Source organism: Pinus tabuliformis, chromosome 9 (genome assembly GCF_031772625.1).
Source record: "Pinus tabuliformis cultivar Carrire ecotype Pingquan chromosome 9, CPIR1, whole genome shotgun sequence".
Lineage (NCBI taxonomy): Eukaryota > Viridiplantae > Streptophyta > Pinopsida > Pinales > Pinaceae > Pinus > Pinus tabuliformis.
In genome coordinates this window covers 978,189,331-978,212,082 of record NC_142307.1, presented here as the reverse complement: position 1 = coordinate 978,212,082, position 22,752 = coordinate 978,189,331, and the positions used below count along the sequence as shown (strand labels likewise).

The 22,752-nt window shown below is 38.3% G+C and overlaps 1 protein-coding gene across 2 annotated transcripts in view; it reads right to left on the bottom strand.

Moving 5' to 3' along the window:
- ALN (allantoinase) overlaps positions 1 to 22,752 on the bottom strand; it is a 538,476-nt gene that overhangs the window by 422,853 nt on the left and 92,871 nt on the right. For both annotated transcript variants that reach the window (XM_089437896.1, XM_089437897.1), the window contains exon 8: positions 22,000 to 22,059. In XM_089437896.1, the coding sequence (XP_089294022.1) occupies positions 22,000 to 22,059 (60 nt within the window). The remainder of the gene's footprint in view (positions 1 to 21,999; positions 22,060 to 22,752) is intronic.

The following is a 22,752-nucleotide window of genomic DNA, read 5'->3' as shown; positions in this document are numbered from 1 at the left end:
TATTCATCTTGAAAGCATTTATAATATCTTGTGCTAACAATTTATTGTTTCACTTTTCAGGGTTATTTTGGCTTTCCATTTGAAAGCATTTCACTTCATTTTAAGCAAAATACAATTTTATTTCTTAAAGAGCAAATACTTGGAAGGCACTGGTTGTTTATGTATTTTATGCTTATCTTACGATGGTTATTGCTCATATCAGTTTTTGTGTATAAATCTTAAAGAGATAATTTATTTAACTCTAACAATTCTCCTAGAAACTCACATCCTTTTTAACTTAACTTTTCATTAGGGACCAACCTCCTTAGCTAACCTAGGAGATAGCTCAAACGAAGAGAGTCGGGATTAGTTTGACAACCCCTTTTTTGAGTTCCCTACCACCAACCACACCTTGCGGGGTTGAATGTTTTTCTCACTAACTTGTAGGTAGGTGTAGGCAGCAGGGTCAACATCTTTGGCGCCATTGCTGGGGACAAGCTTTCTTGTACCTGGGAAATCGACTAACGTTTTGGTTTTAGCATTTCTGAACTTTAGATTTAGATTCTTGCTCAAGTGGCGACTCCACTCAATCCAAATTTTGCAAGAGTCTCTACTAGGAGAAATTCAAGTGGTCTATTCAGCCCCTCTCCTGATTCTAAAAGGGTTTTTAGAGAGAGGTTGAATAGGCTTTCTCATAGTAGAGCTCTTGCTAGTCTTGGGCAAGAGGCTATTTCTGATACTCATTTGTTTTTTCAAGAACAAGTAGAGCCTAGCATCATGAATGATCTTTTTGCTCCTTGTGACTTCACTAACATAAATGGATATCCTCACAATATCCCTGACAAGGCTATCGAAAAGTTGTCTTCCTTTCAAGGTAACAATGCCATTAGTGCTACATTACATGTGAAAAACTTTAATGTTTGTATCTTTAAATGGTGTAAAACTGCTAATTATGAGGATGTCAAGATGAAGCTTTTTGTTTTATTTTTAGAAGAGGATGCTCTTGATTGGCTCACTGAGCAACCTGCTAGCTCATATAACTCTTTACAAGGCATTCTAACTGCATTTTTAGATAAGTTTGGAGAGAAGAAGGAAAATAGGCATTTGATCAATGCCATTAGTAACATGACGAAAAATGAGAATGAAACCATTGAGGAGTTTAACAAGAGATTCAATGAATTAGTAAAAAGCATGCCTGCCACTGTTACACATCCTGATGAATTTCTTTTATGCTCATATCTAGATGCTTTTGGGGTTGACACTTCCTATGAGTTGAGGAGGAAGGAGCCTACGAATCTAAGTGTAGCTCAGTCTGAAGCCTTGAAGATAGAGAGGGCTAGAAAGCAATCAGGAAAATCTGAAATCTGAAATTCCTGGTTTCAATAGAGGGCCATCAAAATCAAATGATTTCAAAGGTAAGGCCAAGGAAGAGATTACGCATGATCTTATTAAAGAATTAACTCAACTCATCAAGAGCATGGAAGCAAATCACATTAAAGAAATGCAAGCCATGCAAAATAGGTTGGTGGCCATGGAGAGATCATAAGTGCAAAGATTCCAACCTAGGCCAAATGATAGATGGCAAAAGAATAAAGGCCCTCAGCAAGAGCATAGGCCTCCAAATCCATTGGAATCCACCAACATGGTAGATCAAATTCCCCCTTTTTGTGGGCCATGTAATGAGTTCCATGAAGAAACCACATGCCCATATGTGAAGAGAATCATGGAAAGAGGCATGTTAGGAGATGAACATGTAGGGACAGTTGGTCAAATCAATATGTTCTCCATGGAAGATCAGATATACACCATTGAGAGAAATCAAGAGATTGACCATAGGCCTAACAATCTTGGGGTTTACAATATGATTGCAAATTTTGACGAATCACTAAGATTTTTGGGGAAAAACCTACATCTGGAAAGATGCTTGCTATGGAAAAACACAAAGGGATGGCTTATCAAAGAAGGGATATCCAAGGCCAAAATAATCACAGAAATTTTTCTCCTCCTACGTCAGAATTGAATTTTGACTTGGGCAATTGGGTGAATAATGCAAAGGTTACTATTCTAGTGACAGAACTTTTAAAGATACCATCTCAAAGGGCCAAGTTACCAAGTTCCATTGAAGTTACTCAAAGGGAAGACAAGCCTAGTGACGAATCAGAAGATGAGGAAATTGTATTGAAAAGTATGAACTGTTATGTGGGGAATGAAGATCATCTACTATTTTATGTTTCTTTGATAGTGAATGATCGTCTTTTACACAACTGCATGTTTGATTCAGGGGCTTCATCAAATGTCATGACCAAGAAAGTCATGGAGCAACTGAATTTAAGGGTATCTAGGCCCTATCACAACATATGTTCAATGGATTCTAAAAGAATTGAAGTGTGTGGGATAATTAAAGATTTACAGGTTTTCCTAGTTGCATACACAGATAGAATAATGACTATGGATATTGTTGTGATAGATGTTCTTGATTCATGGGGAATGCTCCTATCAAGAAAATGGGCATCAGATCTAGGTGGTAGCCTTCAAATGGACTTCATATGCCACCATCCCCATGCCTAATAATAACTTTGTCAAACTTGATCGAGAGTTAGAGAAAAGATATCTTGAAGATCCAAGGAAACCCAACAATGAGATTATCTACGGATCATGCCAGACAGGAAGTGATGCAGGTTTGACAAATTTTCTTCCCCCCTTAACAAAACAAATTCAAAACGAAGAGATTAGGCATAGCTCAAAACGTTGGGGTACTTCAAATCTTCCATCAGAACATTCTCAAGACAAAGCAGTAGGATTGGCACTAAATGCATCATCATCACCATCGCAACTAACCAAGAAGAAAAGAAAAAAGGGAAAAAAAAAAAGAAAAAAAAAATAAAAAATGAACCACCAGTTTTGAGCAGGATCAAACCTCAACGCATCAATAGTCGAAAAAGGAAAAGGAAGAGGTTTGGTATATCTGATGGCCACAAACATGTTAATATTGGGGCAAGTCATAGTCCCAAGAAAGTCAGAATTGGGCAAGGCACATCAAAGAAAGAACCTATGGACTTGCCTGTGAGTAGACAGGTTCTCAAGATGGATTTCACCGAAGACATCTGATGCCACGGCATCTTTTTGTATCATATTTCTAACCTTATCCCTTGTCATTTTTGTTTAATTAGTTTTAGTTCATGAATAAATTATCATTTATGCTCTTAGAATGAATTTCAATTTCTTCATTTCTATACTTGATTTCATTTGATGATATTTTGAATGGATACTACTGATATATGTCTTATGTCGGTGGATGCAGATTCCAGGTGCTTGCACATGATCACTTCATATCTAGCATGCATCCCCATATGGAGCCAAATGTTGACCATTGGAGTGGCACCTGATGATTATATGAAGACTCCATGCCCAAGGATGATCCAAAGGACACTTGTACCATCAGATATCATCAGTCAACAGAGTTTTTAAACTCTACTTCTATCTTCTCATCATCTTTCTTATACCCAGATTCCACACCCTACGGGGAATTGTAATATGTGATACTAGTAATGATGAGTTTTAAGTTTGTAACAGGCCTAAGATGTCGGTACTCAATCAGCAAACGAACACACCTTGGAGTGTTTTTTTATCTGGTTAATTATCACTTCTTTTTCAGAGGCGGATAATTTTCTGGGTTTTTTCACTCACTTTTTACCCCAAAGTCGGGGTGACGGTTTGAAGGTTGAGCCCCTAACACATCTTAGTGTCTAGAGTCAATGTATATTACCATACTAGATCACACAAAAATAATTGTGGAATTTGGCTAAATTTAAGTAGAATTTTTTAATAATTAAAAATTTCCCGCAGTCAATGTATATTACCATACTAGATCACACAAAAATAATTGTGGAATGCACATGACATGCATGATGTAATGGCTGGGGCGGATGGCTTTCGCACCCCCCAGCCATGTTCGATTCCTGCAGAGGAGTATATTTGATGTCCCTCATGCTATGGAGATGTTTGAAATTCTGCTGGCTACGGCCATATAGATTGTAAAAAATCTGCGGGCTTCGGCCATATGATGATTTCTCTCTGAAAAAAATAATTGTGGAATTTGGCTAAATCTAAGTAGAATTTTTTAATAATTAAAAATTTCCCGCAAAACGGGATTTTTTAATTATTTTCTATATAATGATGTAAATAAGTGGCCTTAGGAAATGTCTGGGGCGTGTGACTACTCGAAATTCATCCTCAGAGGCCCAGCGTTTTCTTAGGACCCACTTTGAGGGTCAAAAAACGACTTATAGTCCCTCAAAAGCTAATTTTCTTAATGAAAGTGGCAAAAATGAGGAAAAAAATTCAAAAACATTCAATAATTCGAAAAAATAAATAAATAAATTCCAATGTCAAAAAAAGTCAAACAAGTGACATGGCAATTCTAGTGAAGGTCAAAGGTGATGTGACAATCATGTGGGGCCCACCAAGCAAGCCACAACTCAAGTCAAAGTTTCAAATTAAAGTCAAAGGGTAGTCAAATGTAAGTCAAAGATTCCACATTGACTTTATGAGGCACATCGAACTGTTAAATTTAAACTTTTGATTTAGTACTAAATCAAATGTATGTAATTAAAGTGAAAGGCACATAAAGTTAACCTTAATAAAATGAGTGGGAAATGGACCCCACTCACATTCCTTGTCTACGTAGGAGGCAATCAAAACAACTATATGCACATGTCAAATTGGAAGTGATAATGCAGCTGTCAAAGGCATGTCAACGCAGATTTGGAAAGATCATTTAAATGCATGAAATCAAGGATATATCTCCACCAAACTGTACACATGTACCAAGCAGCCAACATGAGGGAACTCGCAGCAAATGAAGCCAACCCATACGCACAGTTAACCGCAGCTAACACACACCACATTTTGGCATATTGTGGGCACGAATTTTATGGATTAGATGTCAGTTATTACTGCAGTTCTGATAGGAGTTTTCCTCCCACTTAAACTCACGCATTGGTGCTCCTCCACTACCATCCAATCAGAAGTTATGTACTAGCAATCAAGGAATGTACACAGCAGATTTGAAAAAGTTCGATGGGCAGTTTGTTGGTGCAATTGGAGAGGTGTCATTGCCTCGGATTTTGATGGAGATTTGATGATAGTTTGTCTCCTTACCACTCCTACTCTCAAATCACTTAGCAGCCAGGGATATCTATGTTGATTTATGAAGATGACACCTACAGAAATTCACAACAGTCAGAGAACATGTGCTAACAGTCACCTACAACAATTTGATTTCACACATGGAGATATGCACAGCAGTCATAACAGCCACTTGTACAAATTCGTTTTTATCATTGGGATTATCTCCATTCCACACTTGTCACTTGCACTCACATTGGGATTGGCTCCCATAGTTCTATTTAAATGAGCTTTGGCTCTCATCTTTGTATCATGTAATAAGCTATTGGGCTTGAGGAAACTCTGCCATTTTGTACTTACATACTTTCTTAATACAATCAAAACTTTGGGGCTATCTGGTTGTTCTCTTGGCATTATGAAGTGATGTCCTTTCATACTACTGCTATTATGTTTAATTTCTTTCGCATATTGAATTGATATTAGTTTATGCTTACCATCTTGGTTGGATTGATGTGTGCAAGCTATCTTGCACATATCATTGATTTAGAGTAGTATTCTAGGGATAAACTTGCCAATTCATTTTAGGAGGAATGCTTGGTTTATCCTATTCATTATATTGCTCTAATCTTGTGCAAACTAATACCTGTTCAAGTGTGTAGGAAAAATCTTTTGTATTGTGTACAGGAATCCATCTGGAAGCGGGAGAAATCTCAATTACATCAACTCACTCCTAGAATCACAGCGATCCAAGACTCAGCCATTTTTTCGCTCCAAGTTTTCCATCCAACGAAGAGCAAAAGCAAGTTTTCTTAGTCTATAGATACTTGATCATCCATTTAAATTCAAAAATACTTCTTTGATTCTAGTTCTTTCAAAGTTATATTTTCTATTCAAGAGTCATTTCCAAAGGTAGGGAAGTATGGGTTCACTCCCATTACTTGAGCTAGTACTTTGTATATTAAATTCTAAGTTTAGTTTTGGTTTCTTTTTCCTAATTTCACACTGACAATTGGTTTTATTTTTGTCTTTTGCATCCCATAGGCTTGAGCACTAGGCGGCAAGGAGCTTGAGGAGAAGCTTTGGAAAACTACTCACTTGTGTGTATGCAGGACCCCCTCACGTTATCCAAAGACTGATTTGTAGGGAGACCATAAGCACTTGGGAGAGAGTTGCAAACTCATCGAGGCCATGGGCCTTTTGAACCTTGTGAATATCTTTTGGAGAGTATTTTTTCCATCTTCAAGTTTGTTGTTGTTATATTGTTTGGGGAGAGAGTCTAGCTTTGTTAGAGTCCCATCTTTGTAAAGATCTTTCTCGTATTGTGGGCTGCCCTCTTAGAGGCAATTTTACCCGCTTTAAGCGTAATAAAAGATAAAAAAAAAAAAAAAAATTGTTGGAGGGAGCTTGGGATTTTTCCCATGGCATCCCCCTTCCTCGTTTAGAGGAGGGATTCTTGTGGGTGGCCTAATCTTGCTTCTAGTTTTTCTTAGCTTTCTAGCTTTTAGTTTCATATTGCACATGCTTAAAATCAACACATTTCACTCCACACGTAAATTTTTACTAATTTTGTATTTAAATTCCCACATGCATACGCTTCCAAATTGTAAACTTGAGAAAATCTCATCTTAAGTGTAAACACTTCATACTTTGGCAAGTTTTAATTGTTTCATAATTTCCTCAAGTATATGCTTCACTACTTGGTTAATTTAAGCTATATATCATGAAAACTATTGGAGCACCATCATGTAATTGAAACAATTGTAGCTTAAAGAAATATATTCGATTTTACTTGCTTATTTTCCATTCAATAGTGCAAACACATATGAGTTTATTTACATTTAGCCTCTCAAGTTTTGCAAACTATTTCTCTTTGAACCATTTCCATGAAGCATTAGTTTAATTTGGGGAATTAACACAATTTGCACATCATCTAGGCATTTTAGTATAGGAAGGCCCCAAGCCTCACTAAAACTTACCTCCAACTTAAGTTGGTCGAATAGACTTTTAGGGACCCTCTACCTCTATTGACTCTTAATTGTGAGATCCAAATATTTAGTTGAGGATGAGGTCTGAGGACTAGAGTTCAATTGTAACTTTGCCTTAGTACTAATCAAATAAAATGAACCAAGAACTACATTCCGTCACATTTGCATTGGTTTAAAGTCTCACATGCAAATCTTTTTTCAATAGGCACTTTGCATGCAATCATTGTAATTTCTTTTAATTTTGCAACAAGTTTAATTTTCTTATACTTGGAAATTGACTCATCTTTTGGTTTAATTGCATATTGTCATGAATGGTTGATTTCACTTTCAACCACTATTATTTTGGGTTGCAAACTTAATTGCATGTTGTCATCTTGGTCTAATATTTGAGTTCTTTTTGTATCTTTTTTAGCAAAATAGTTTCCATGCTTTGATTTGTAGACTTATTCATCTTGAAAGCATTTATAATATCTTGTGCTAACAATTTATTGTTTCACTTTTCAGGGTTATTTTGGCTTTCTAGTTGAAAGCATTTCACTTCATTTTAAGCAAAATACAATTTCATTTCTTAAAGAGCAAATACTTGGAAGGCACTGGTTGTTTATGTATTTTATGCTTATCTTATGATGGTTATTGCTCATATCAGTTTTTGCTTATAAATCTTAAAGAAATAATCTATTTAGCTCTAACAATTCTCCTAGAAACTCACATCCTTTTTAACTTAACTTTTCATTAGAGACCACCCCCCTTAGCTAACCTAGGTGATAGCTCAAACGGAGAGAATCGGGATTAGTTTGACAGCCCCTTCTCTGATTTCCCTGCCATCAACCACACCTTGTGGGTTTGAAGACTTTTCTCACTAACTTGTAGGTAGGTGTAGGCGACAGGGTCAATAGGTACATTTACAGAGGCATATCTAATAAGATTGGTTGCACGAAATTTAAACATTGGAAAGTCATAAATCTTATTGGGAGATATATGAGGAAGTTGCCAATTAGGAGTGGGGGTAAATTCTTGGACTACCACCCTGGTATCATACAACGGCTTAGATTGTGACTTGTTTAATATCCTTCCAATCCAATTGGTTTTCTTTGAAGCTTTCATATCAGCAGAGAAATCAAAACTACTTGAGGTCATTTCTTACTGCAATTCACTACTCAGTATTGCACACACAGGTAAGGAAAAGAAATATGTGAAGGTAAAATACTATGCACCTGAGGAATGGGACTCCCTCGTAGTTACAACGCCTTCCTTTGGCTTCAATTCTCCGGAGTTTTCATCTCTCCAAAATTTTGCAATTGCAGAATTGATTTTCAGCTTGCATTATCTTATTCATTAGGTAATTTCTAGAAGACTAGGGTTTCAAAAACCCTAGTGCTACTTGATGTGCTTGATCGAGAAGAAGACGAGTCGTCTAGGACACTTGTGGGAGACAAGTGATGACACAAAGAAATTATCGATGTTGATGCTAGGTTGTTATGGATATTTGGTGGTGGTTATGGTTTTCATAGTTTTACCTAGCTAGGGTTTGGAGAGCTAGAGATTGCATTAGCTTTGTGAAAACATTGTGGTAGTACATAGTACATGTAGTTCATTCCTCTCTCTCTCTCTCTTAATATATATATATAAAGTTTCCAATAGTCCAAAGTTTTGCAAATGCAAATTTTATTTTCAGCTTACATTGTCATCTTGATTAGGTAAATTTTCAACACTTATTGTTCATGCTGATTTGACATAACATATGGCTGAAATTGTTTAGTGATTTAACCAAGGTTGCTAGAGCATGGGACCGAGCAAGAGGAGGAGCATAAGTGGCATTTCCCAAAAACCTCGAGAGTTGAGATTATTAAGAGTATTTCTTTTGTATAAATATTTCTATATATTATAATGCATTTATATTGAAAATAGCATGCAAAATGCCAAATTAGTTGCAAAATATATGAAAACATGCTTATTTGTGTTACTTGTAAATGAATATTATATTATATATTGAACTTAGAAATGGCATCCAGAGTACATAAGTGATTAATCATTCAAGCGCCAACTATCTAGTAATTGCAAACAAACATATAAATTTTTAATCCATATAATAAGAAGTAGACCATTATCTTATGGATTGAAATAAAATGATAGTTTAACTGAAGTATGAAGACCAAAAGGTTCAAAAGGTTCAAAAGGCTAAATTGAGCAATTGCTAAAAACTATGAGACTATGACATATAAAGTAGTCAAAAATGAGAAACAATTATTCTAATTTCTATCTACTTTCTTTTCATTTTTTCACCACCACAATTGCCCCATGAGCCTCCAAGTGGCAAGAGTGGAGCCGAAGCAGGCATTAGGAGAATTTTGAGGTCTACAATGGGACTCCTAAGGAAAATAATAAGAGTTATACAGGTTTAAAGGAAAACAAAGAAAACTATTTTTTTATTGTACTTTTGGGTTGTCTCCTTATAGGTTTACTTAAATGTCAAATGTAGGCACCCCTTGGATCCAAAATTTAATTATACTTTTTGAGTAGACCCACATCGAACAAAATTGAAAATACACGAATAATAGGATTGTACTAAGTCTGTAAGAAAGGTATAGATGTATGCTCTGTGCTTTGCAGAATTATCCTGATCTAGCACAATATGTCTTTTAGTTTGTCAAGACTTTTGTAAGGTCGATCCATGCCTTTGATGTGAAAGCCTGTAAAATTGTTATCAAAGCCAGATTCTATATCTTGTTGTTGCAATTTATTAATAAAATTCCACTCCACGTTTCAGTGCATATGTCACTTCTGAGTTACTCTTGATTAGTTGGGTGTATATCTTGAGCCACACAAATTATTAGTATAGCAAGTGATACATGATTGGTAGTGCAAAGAAGTAATCTTAAAGCATGTTGCTATGAAGATTGCAGGTGGACCATGTTTTTGGAAATTTGTTGTCGAGGATAGGCGTCGTTACTCCGAGGGTGTCCCATTCCTCAAGTGCTCAATGATTTTCCTTTGCATATTGATTTTCTTACCTACTTGAGTACCACTGAGTAATTAAGTGCAGTAGAGATGGCCTCATCTAGTTATGATTATTCAACTGAAATGAAATCATCTAAGAAAAACAAGTGGCTTGGAAGGTTAATGAACAAACCAAAGTTTGATCCTCTATATGACACAGGATGGATAGTTCAGGAATATGAACCTGACCCAAATTGGAAGCTTCTCCAGATCTCTCCAAGTAAGATTTATGATCTCCCTGTGTTTAAGTTCCAAACAGTGAATCTTATCTGACATACATCTGTGAATATACCTATCAGCCTTACTCAGCCAATGTACCAAATCCCTTTAATAAAACCTTCTGATGTTCAGTGGGGACTGTTACTACTCGGCCGGATCCGTAACTACTCGGTCGGGTAGCTGATAGTGGCCAGTGAACCATAAAAACAAGCCTTTTTTTTATTTTTTTATTTTTTATTTTTCTAAGTGTGGGGGACTCCAAAGGGGTTTATGAATTAGTTTGCTAGTCTTTGGGGTCCATTCCCCTCTCCCAAACCCTAGTATTTGATCATATTGCCCTACTAAGACAATGTTATTCATGGTAATGCTAAATTCTTAAAGTAAAAGTGACATTCTCCTTAATCTTAATTTTCATCCTTTTACTTAAATTTTTAACATTACCATGAAATGACTCGGGATGTTTGAGAGTGGTTCCGACCTCATTGGATTTCATATGGAAAAAGTAGAATTTTAGATTTCATTCAAAATCCAGCAGACTTATCAATTTTTTAGGATTTCAAGGTTGGGGGATTGCAATGTTTCCATTGAATTTTGTCATGTATTAGGGTATGGAACTCGTATTTAATCAAGAGCACCAATCCCTCTATGTACCTTGATGTTAGTGACATTGGTTGTCGAACTCCTCCGGGATTCACTCCCAAACCGAGAGCTTCCGAAAATGTCGCTCCCACTCCCTTTTTTGCTCCCGCTCCCCGCTTTCGCTCCCGCTCCGAAGTCACACTAAGCCGGATGATGTTGGCAACTCTAGCAATAGCCAGTAGTACTGGTCACAGACTTTTGTTGTAGAGGCCATTTCTAGCCTCCTTGGTTATGTGTTTTTGTTTTGATCTCTATATCATCTCGTGTATGTATTGGATAGTGCACTGGGTGCCATTTTAATATAATGGAATCATGGATATATTCATGAGCCTACTTTGATCATATGTTGTCTTCTATCTATATTCTAATGTTGTGTGTTTGGAAACATGAATGAAAATCTTTAAAATTATGTGTTTTTATAAAAAATAAATATTTAATGTATTTTTTACAATGACCGAGTCATTGAAATCGAGCCGGCCGAGTCGATACCGAGTCGGAGTTTTAAAACATTGATAAATACAGGATGTCTCCTCATTTGGACACACACTTATCATCACATCTCTCTATCCTGCGCAAAAAAAGAGTCTCTTCTCTCTCTTGCGCAGAAAGACTCTATCTCTCATACGTGTGGAAAAGGGACGCAGATTTTAGGGTTGCAACTGCAAATTGAAACTTTGACCAGCGTTGACCAGCGTTCTCTCTCTGTGGACTGTGCAGTAGGTGAAGCTGACTCTCTTTGGAAGGCCGCATTTTTTGGTTAAGGAATCAAGGTGATCTGACCGTCGGTTTGACAAATATTGACTACCCTAGTTTAGGGTTGATGTCGCTGATGCTGCTAATATAAATCAGACTTTTGTACTATTTCTCTCTGCTAAATTATTGAAGATAAAAGAAGATTTGATCAAAGGGTTTCCCCATATTGGGGTTTGTCCCTGGGTAGCCGCCACATTCTGTGTCTCTTGTCTTGGCTTGTTTTCTGTTGATCGTTTAAATGTTCTATCTGCACTTTACTTAATGTACATGTGATTGCTAATCTGTGGATAATGATAAGAAAGATAAGTAAACTGCTCTAAGCATAGAACATACCATAATTTAACATGGTATCAAAGCTGAGGTGAAGACAAAGCCCAAGCAAGAGCAAGAGCAATCACCGAAGAGAAGATTGGCAAGGTTATCTAAAAAGAACTATGGGGTCCTCAACGCTCTTCCCCGTCGAAGACAAGCTCCGTGAGAAGTCTGACTATCACAGATGGAAGATGTCTCTCGATTTGACTCTAGAAGATCAGGAAGTGTTGGACCATGTGAGAGGCAATATTGTTGAGCCTCCATCAAATGCATCCGTTGTTGCCAGAAACAAATGGAAATCTGGAGAAGTCAAAGCAAAGAAGATCATCCGAGACTCTATCGACAAGCGCTTGGTGGCCTACGTTTTTGAGTTGAACACCTCCAAGGAAATCTACGATAGACTGGTGAGTTTATTTAAAGTTAATGATGCAAATCAAATTCTGTTTCTTAGGAATAAGCTGAAGGAAATTAAGAAGGGCAACGATGAAAATATGCAAGCATATTTCTTAAGAATCACTGAGATCAAGAACAATCTCCTATCTATTGGGGAAGTAATTCCTGACAGGGAAATGGCACTCACAACTCTTGGAGGACTACCATCTGAATGGTATATATTCAGGACTACTCTCCTCAACAATAATGTAATTTCTGGATTTGATGAATTAATGGCAAGATGCATTCAAGAAGAAGCAAGGATGGAAGAACAGGAAATGCCCCCACTTAAAGGTCATCCCGCTACCTTTTCTTCTCATACTAAAAGAAGAAACAATTCCGAGGCTAAATCCAAAGGCAAGGTTAGACAAAAGGGTGGAAGAAAAGGACGATGTTACCATTGCAATAAACCAGGTCATTATGCAAGAGAGTGTCCTGATAAAAGGAACTCACACCGGGATGATGATCAAAATCCCTCTCAAGGCAATCAAAGAAATGGCAGGTCAAATGGCCAAGGTAAAAGGAGTGCTGGAAATCAAGGAAGAGGACAACCATTCAAAAAGGCAATAAATTCCATGTATGAATCTAACACTATTGACAATAAGTAGGATGAATATTATCTACCAGCTGCTCTATCTACCTCCGCTCCTCCGAACTCGCTGGGAAATTGGCTTATTGATAGTGGTGCTTCAAGGCACTTCACTGGTTACAAAGAAGTTCTCCATAATCTAATAGAGAAAGAAACCAACCTGGAAATTGTCCTTGGAGATAATATGAAATATCCCGTGAAAGGTGCAAGCAATGTCTCTCTTAAATTGAATCAAGGTAATACAATCCACCTACAGGATGTATTATATGTACTTGATCTCAAAAAGAACCTGGTGTCCATTTCGGCAATGGAAGACAAAGGCTACAAGGTGGCTTTCAGTGATGGCAAGGTACGTGTATGGAAAAACAATATTAAATATGTTTTCACTCTTGGGTTTCGAGTTGATTCATTATATCAGGTCAGAGGAAGTCCACTAGGTGTCATGTCTTGCGACACATCTCTTCAGTCCGAACTATGGCATCAGAGGTTTGCTCACCTTCATTATAAAGCTCTACCTGATGTAAGAAAAATGGTGACCGGGATGCCCGAGTTCAGATTAGAGCAAGAAGGTGTATGTCTCGGATGTGCCAAAGGAAAGCTAAAAAGGGGACCATTCCCCTCAAGCCAAAGCAAGACCTCCGATATATTGCAGTTAGTTCACTCAGACATATCTAGTATGATGCCTGTGAACTCCTTGGGAGGATATTCATATTACCTCACTTTTACAGATGACTATTTTCACAAGACTAGGATATATTTCTTGAAAAAGAAGGATGAAGTGTTCTCCTGGTTTCGACACTTCAAAGCCTTGATCAAGAATCAAACCGAAAAGAAGATCAAGATCTTAAGGACTGATAATGGGACTGAATATGAATCTAATGAGTTTCATGACTTTTGTAAAGAGGCCGGCATTAAGAGGGAGACTACTACACCATACACTCCTGAACAGAATGGTGTGGTGGAAAGGAAGAACCGTACGATTGTGGAAGTCGTCCATGCTATGCTCCATAATCAAAAACTTCTGAAGTTTCTATGGGCCAAAGTTGCAAACACCGCCGTATATGTACAAAACCGATGCCCCCATCAAGCATTGGGTTCCAAAACTCCTGAAGAAATGTTCACCAGTAAGAAACCTGATGTATCTAATTTTAGAATTTTTGGAAGCCCTGTATATTTTCATGTGCCGAAAGAAAAAAGGAATAAATTGGGTGCATCAGGAAAGAAAGGAATCTTCGTGGGCTATAGTGAAAATACTAAGGGCTATAGAATCTATGTAGCCGGTCAAAGAGAAATCGTGATTAGTCATGATGTCACCTTTGACAAAGATATGGCTCTCAGCAAGGTGAACAATCTTCCTACTGTGAGGAGCTCTCAAGAAGCCGACACCAGGGAACCAAAAGAAAAAGATGATGAAACAATGCCCGATGTGGAAGAACCCATGGGTCCTATTGATCCACCTCCACCTGAGCCTTCCTCTTCTAGGAAGAGGCCTTCATGGCTTAGGGGGACACTTGATGACGCTGAAGGACACACTACACCCCGAGGAACTTTCCGTGAAAGTAAGAAACCAAACAGGTATCAGGGATACCTGACCATCATGAGCACGATCATTCAAAATGAGCCTTCATCATTCTCCGATGCCGTCAAGCATCAAGTATGGAAGGATGCTATAACCGAAGAATATGAGTCTATTATGAAGAATGATGTCTGGGAAGTGGTTCCCAGACCCCTGGACAAGACAATTATCACTTCTAAATGGCTTTACAAGATAAAGCATGCAGCTGATGGAAGTACAGAAAAGTATAAGGCTCGTTTTGTCACTCGTGGCTTCTCCCAGAAGGAAGGTATAGACTATGACGAGATATTTGCACATGTTGCCAGATATACCACCATCCGCTCGATCATAGCCCTTATGGCTTCACAAGGATGGAAACTATATCAGATGGATGTTAAGACCGCGTTCTTGCATGGTTCGATCAAAGAAGAGGTCTACGTGGAGCAGCCCGAAGGATTTGAGATTTATGATCGAAAATCTCATGTGTGCAAGTTGAAGAAGGCCCTCTATGTGCTGAAGCAAGCACCCCGAGAATGGTATGAGAGGATCGATAGCTACTTGATGAAGTTGGGATTCACTAGGAGTGAAGCCGATCCCAACCTTTACTTTAAGGTTGAAGATGACAAACCTCTCATACTGGTGTTGTATGTTGACGACCTCTTTCTAACAGGTGCAAACCCTCTCATTCACAAATGTAAGAGGAGTTGGCTTTTGAATTTAAAATGAAGGACCTAGTACTGATGCATTATTTCCTAGGACTTGAAGTTTGGCAAAAGCCAAGGGAAATTTTCCTATCTCAAGGAAAATATGTGGTAAAGATATTGGAAAGATTCGATATGGTGGACTACAAGCCTGTAACTACCCCAATGGAGCTTGACTTCAAAAAGATAAGCGGTAGTGCTGCTGGACCTGTTTTACGAAATGCCACCGAGTATCATCAACTCATCAGAGCATTAATGTTCTTAGTGAACTCCCGTCCATATATATGCTTTGCAGTCAACACGTTGAGTCAACATATGGTTGAACCTCACCACATACATTGGATTGGTGCCAAGAATTTGTTGAGATATCTTCGTGGCACAATTACTTATGGGTTAAGATACACTGTCGGAGATGTGAGACTACTTGGATATACTGACGTTGATTGGGCAGGAAGTGTGGTGGACTGTAAGAACACTTTCGAGTGTTGTTTCTCCTTGGGATTTGCTTCGATATCCTGGATGAGCAGGAAGTAGAAGTCGGTGGCTTTGAGCACCGCCGAGGCAGAGTATATTGCTGCTAGCATGGCCTCCTGTGAGGCAGTCTAGTTGCGAAAGCTCTTCAATGAGCTATTTGGATTTACATTGGATACCACCGTGATTCTATGTGACAACCAGAGCGGGATCCATTTATCAGAAAATCCCATATTTCATGATCGCTCCAAGCATATTGATATCAAGTACCACTATATACGAGATATGGTGCAGCAAGGAGCAATAAGACTCCAACATATCGGTACACATGAACAGGTCGCCGACATTCTGACAAAGCCCCTAGGAAAGGTCAAATTCCTGACTTTCCGAGAACGACTTAGTGTCGTTCAGAGACCCTCTTATGAGGGTCAAGTATGATGTACTGAGCTCTAGGAGCTCCAGGGAGCGCGGGGTACTTCTTGGAGCGACATATGACCACAGGGTGACTCACCATCCCCTGTTGGTGCACTTTGTACAGGGTAAAAGGTTCAACCTTCCACTGTGACACCCCGTCGCGACTATGGAACAAGATGATTAGTTATCCTGTGGGCCAGGATGATTCGTTCTCTGTGGCGACTATGGAACAGGATGATTTGTTCTCCTGTGGGCCTGGATGATGTCTTCTCCATGGCAATTGTGGAACAGGATGATTTGTTCTCCTGTGGGCCAGGATGATTCGTTCTCTGTGGCGACTATGGAACAAGATGATTCAATCTCCTGTGGGCCTGGATGATGTGTTCTCCATGGCGATTGTGGAACAGGATGATTCGTTCTCCTGTGGGCCAGGATAATTAGTTCTCTGTGGCATCCACTGGAAAGGATAATTCACTCTCCTGTGGACAGGATGATCAGTTCTCCTATCGGGGCATCCTACCCATGCAGTCTAGGACTCATGGGAAGTACCTCTCATCTGATCAATGAGCGGGGAAATGAGGATAGGGACCATAGTAGTACCGATGGACGCATCGTTGTATCTACCGTACTCCCTATGCTAGGATGACCTTCATTGATCTAGGATCAATGATACTGGTCTAAGACCAGTGAGAGTGGTACACACTCTGAGACTGACTTCGGGTCAGTGGAGGATGGTATGATACATCCTCGATCATTTCTTCTTCTTCATAATTCGAGCAAAGCAGAGCAGAACCGAGCAGAGCAAAGCAAAGCAGAGCAGAGCAAGTAGGGTCAAGCCATACAAGACAGTGCATTTGATGGATGGACAACAGTGACAGTCCGACAGATTGCAGATGAAGTTCTCCCTAGTTGAGAGGGAGTGTTAAAATTGGCAACTAGGGCCAAACTTCATGTGGGTCACCTTATTCATGGATGATAATATTTTTACTAGATTCCTCTCGTCGAGAGGTGTAGGATTGATCTAAAGATCATCCGATTCCGATAAGTATTTATGGAGATATGAATTTATTTTGATTATGGACTAATTGTCAAAGTCGGCCAGCAACTTATGTAGGCTCAGAAGCCCAACAGACGCATCTATTCATCATCAACGTTTGCATATAAATACAAGATGTCTCCTCCTCATTTGGACACACACTTCTCATCACATCTCTCTCTCTCCTGCGCAGAAAATGAGTCTCTTCTCTCTCCTGCGCAGAAAGACTCTATCTCTCACACGTGCGGAAAAGGGACGCAGATTTTAGGGTTGCAACTGCAAATTGGAACTTTGACCAGCATTGACCAGCATTCTCTCTCACTGGACTGCACAATAGGTGACGCTGACTCTCTTTGGAAGGCCGCATTTTTTGATTAAGGAATCAAGGTGATCCGACCGTCGATTTGACAGATATTGACTGCCCTAGTTTAGGGCTGATGTCGCTGATGCTGCTGATATAAATCAGAGTTTTGTACTATTTCTCTCTGCTGAATTATTGAAGATAAAAGAAGATTTGATCAAAGGGTTTCCCCATATTGGGGTTTGTCCCTGGCTAGCCGCCACATTCTGTGTCTCTTGTCTTGGCTTGTTTTCTATTGATCGTTTAAATATTCTATCTGCACTTTACTTAATGTACATGTGATTGCTAATCTGTGGATAAGGATAAAAAAGATAAGTAAATTGCTCTAAGCATAGAACATACCATAATTTAACACAATTGCTTTCATATTAACTGTGATGATATGTTGGATACATTGGGTCTATGATTACACTTAGTATTTGGGTAATGTAACATGCATGTTAGGGTAAGATGCATTGCATGCTCATTTTCCAAATTAGAATTAACATCATGTGATATTATCATGCTAGATTAGCTACATTTAGATTAAAATTGTAGTTTTACTTTCTTGTCGATTTTTACGGCCTAATCCTGAGAAACATGGAAGCAAGATTCCTAAGCCAAGAGGGAGCTTAGGTACATTCCTTCTGTAGGAATGAGTACATTTCTTTATTGGAATAGATATGTCCTCCCTAATTAAGAGGGAGAGATAGACACATCATTCTTGTCTTCGCTTGGGAAGACAAACTGAAGGATTCGGTAAACATCTAGCATCGGATACTCTTTGAGGATGATTTAGGGCATCCAAGATAAGAGTAGTCCTAGAGGACCGATATTCTTTGAGGACTGGGAATCCAAGATAAGAATAGTCCTGGTGGAACACACCTTGAGAACTCGGGTGAGATATGTTCTGAGAGAGACAATGATGAGGGTGGGTATACATCATCAGTCTCGCCAGCGTTGTGCTCAGATCTCGTGGAGAAATAGAGTTGTTAGTCAAGGCCTTGCAATGTGACAATGTTGGTTGATATGATGCTACACAAATGGGTTACCAATCTGACTCTTCTTATGAGAAATTCAAATTGAGAATGACCAAGTACCATTATGAATACCTCCCTAGTTAAGAGGGACTGTTGAAAAGTGTAACCAGGTTTGGTCTTCATAATGACATGTGTAATTGTGATTTTATGTAATTGATAAAAAGAAGAAAAATAAAATTATTATTGTAATGCTTGTCTCATGGGTTTCATGAGCAAGGAATTTTATTTTAGTGATGGCTCCCATTGTGAGCCTTTAGGATTTGTCATGAGTCATAAAAGGTCAACTTGAGTCTATGTCATGTATGAAGGACCCTTCTTGGGCATGTTACATTTTGTATGAGTCATTAGATAAATACGAAAGTCCTCCAAGACAAGCACAAGACCTCTCCTTCAAGTCGGCTTCAAAATAGAATAAATGATCTCCTCCAAAGGACACGTCGGCTCACCTACATGTCATGTCAGCTAATTAGCATGGGCAACAACTATAAATAGGGCAGCTTGGCCTTATTTCAGAGACACAAAATTTCAGAGATTTTCAGTCAAGGTTTGCAGTGGAAACAAGTGCGAAAAGGTCATCAAAGAAGCCTTATAACCAACGAGGAGGAGGAAAGGAGCAGTGAGGTCTTTTGGCATTGGTTTGGGACTGTTTCTTGGGCAAACAACTTCACACATGTGGCAGAAACTAGGGTTTCTGCAGTGGGTACATTTGCTGTAATAAAGGACAAGAAAAGGATCTCCAAATCTGTCCTATTGCTGGCCAAGTTTATCTAGAGAAGCTTCCAAGTATAGAGAAGGAAGGAATCACCTCCAAACTTGTCTCTACTCACACATGTGGTATTACAGCAGTACGAGGTGCAGATCTATGGAAAAGAGATAGGAGTTTCAAGGTAGCCAAGAATTGCAAAAGAAGGAGAAGTATGATTTGTGTTGACTTGGGCAAGAAAGAGAAGTAGCAAACAGAAAGAACTTATATCTTCGTCTTGGAGTGGCAAATAGGTCAAGGGTCTTGGTCTTGGTATTCGTCAATTGGAATCTATATAAAAAGAAGAATTTGTTCGGGTTTTCCTCTCAAGAGTAAAAGGTTTTGGCCCTCGTTGATAGCCTATATTCTGTGTCTCTTGTCTCTTTATGGTTTATGCTTGGTAGTTGTTTGATGAAGAATAACGTTATAATAACATAAGTAAAAGAAGATCCTAATCAAGAAGTAAAAAGCATTCACAAGCAGTTATCAATAGAAGAGAAATCACCTAATATTGATGCCCTAGATTTTTCAACACTTGTGCCCCTCACCCACTTGCGGGCACCACAGGGATTTTCTTGGAAAACAAAGGGCCAACCCCTATTCCATTATGTTTCAGGTCCATTCTTGCATCATGGCACACTCAGGACTTCATTAGGCCTCCTCAAAGGCCCAACGACTCACTTTATTGATCATTCTACCCTCTTGAGAGGTTTATTCTTATGTTATTGAGCTAACTTGGTGGGCTTGTCACCAAGGGATGTTATTATTGCACATTATTTTATTATTTGGGGCTCAATTAGGCCAAATTAGGCAAACTGAACTTATTAGAGATTGTATAAATAGATGAGAAGTGATTCATTCTCTCATCATCACTTGGATTGGATTAGTATCTCTTGTGATATTTTTGCACTTTTTGCTAGGTAAACTTTTTGGAGCTTTCTTGATGCACTATGATGTTTAGATTTTCGCTATTGTCTTTGGAGCTTCTTTCTACTGCGAATTTGATGAATGGATATACTCTCTCTCTCATGTAAGTCGACTTTTGATGCCATTCCTGCTATTTTACTAGTTCACTGCATGTTATGATTATCATTATTCTTGTATGGGTTAAAGTAAATGCAAAATTATTTTCGAAACCTTGAATAAGTGATTTAATGCATGCGTTGTACTTGAAGAGAGTGGGTGAATGTTCCTAGAGGCACCTCTTAGGTTGAAAGACCTTGAAACCTCATCTCTTTGGCAAATTTGAAGTATAAATCCCTATTGACCTAGTCGTTGCCCTTGGAGAGGCTAGCAAAGATCAATTAAGGCTCCTTAGCACACGAAAATTCTCAATCTATGTGTATTATGACTCCATTAAGCCCACGCAATAAGGCATTGATCCTCATATCCCTTTGGTGGTCAAATTTCCCTCTCTTTTCTGCACTTTTCCCAATTCTAGGCCTAACCCCAGAAGGTCTCATGGGCATCACACGAAATCTTTCGTAGCCATCCAAACACCTTGAAAATTGGTCCACAACTGCACTAGGGTCTTCTCAAGGGGTCCTCCAAATTTGAGCACAATCCAATGGTGGAATCCCGAGATATCAAAAGCCCATGCTCGATGACCATTTCTCACCCTAGGATAATGTTGGGTTAGTGTCCTCACTTGGATCATTGCATTCAAATTTCGAAAGAAAATTAGTTCTTTAACCCTATCCTCTTCCCTAATTAGGTCAAGCCCCTCTTTGGTCGATCAACTCCATACACTTGACCTAGTTTGGGTCCACCTAGTTTATTTGTGGTCTCGCAACGTTATAACTCAAATTCCACTAAGACTATATAGAATCCATTTCTCCATAAGGATCCTTAAGTCTAGGAAGCCCCTTGTCAAGGCATATCCTCCAACCCTAGGCCAAGGTATCCTCGTAGTCGTAGCCCTTCCTAGAGAGCATATCACCTTGTTTTTCGAGCAAGAAAGCCATATAATTGAATCTCTCTTGTGAATAGACCTTAGGAATCACCCTTTATCCTCTCATTGACACATCCATTATTATGATTCCCTTATACCAGGTTCCTCCCATCATTGAAAGTCCGTAAATAGCAAGGAGCCTTAGTTGAGATCACAGTAGCTTATCACTCCATTGTTGCCATTGAGCTAGTGGTTACCCTATAGGATCCCCTCCTAAGACCCCTGCTAATTTGAGCGGTAACAAGTTTGACACTCATTTCCATTTTGTTTTTCATACTTTTTGGTCAACTTATGAGTTTTCAGATTTAACATAAAGAAGCAGTTTTGAGAGTTCCTTAAAGTTTTCATCTTTCTGAGCTCATAGTTGCAGATCTGTTTACCACATATTCAAATTTTAACATCAACCTATTGTGAGTCCTCTCACACAACCTATTGATCAAGACAGACCATCACTTGGTCATTGTGGACATTAATAAAAATAATTTATCTTATCTAAGATGCAATGATAAAAGGGTGAAATGGCTAATTTAGCCCTATATTTATAGAAAGCCTAATATTAAGATCCAAAAAGATGTTAAAAATCTTCTAAATAGTCAAGACAAGGAATAACGAAAGAATTAACTTTTAATTGATTGTTTATCTACACTAAATCAATTACAGCATTCTTGTTTATTCGTTTTATAAAACAAGAAACAAAATAAAAGTACAAATACAAACCTTGATGTGGCTTGCATTAGTCATTGGGAAGTCATTGATACCTGAAGGGCACATAAACGACTTCACAATCACATAAGATTTGTTAGTATACCATATGATATAAATGTGTAAGATATACATGACATGTTAAAAAAATGCAAATAATATAAATGGCTAACAAAACTATAGAAGAACGCATAAACTGATGTCAAAATTTTAGTTACAAACATCCCCACAAGCCTTCCAAAAGCATTCACTCTAAAATGATAAAAATGAAAATGAACAAATGTGATAAGAGGTTGAAATATTAACTCCAAATCCTTTGTTTATTAATTAATGCAAGGAGTAAAACACATATAATAACAAATAGAAACAGGGTAGCAATGATCAGGAAACATCAATAAATTAAGATGTATATACTATGCAGTAAATGCAAAGGAATTACAGCCAAGGTGTTAAATTAATATTAAAATCAAGTCCCTTTGATACAAACGTAAACACTATTTCATTTATACTGTTATATTACGAGCATAACATTTGCTAGTGAAATCTAGGCTTTATAAAAGTAGATAAAAGGCTTAATATGTCCCCACTAGATTTGACCTTCGTCAAACATTAAATACTTATCGAGCCAAGAGGCTCATTGTACAGCCCAGTGTGAGGGGGATGTGTAAGTCTGTCCATCCGCCCCCCTTTAAAATAAAAATTATGTTCTAAATAGAAAAATTATGTCAGCTATGATGAAAAAAAATGAATATGTTGTGAAGTAATTAG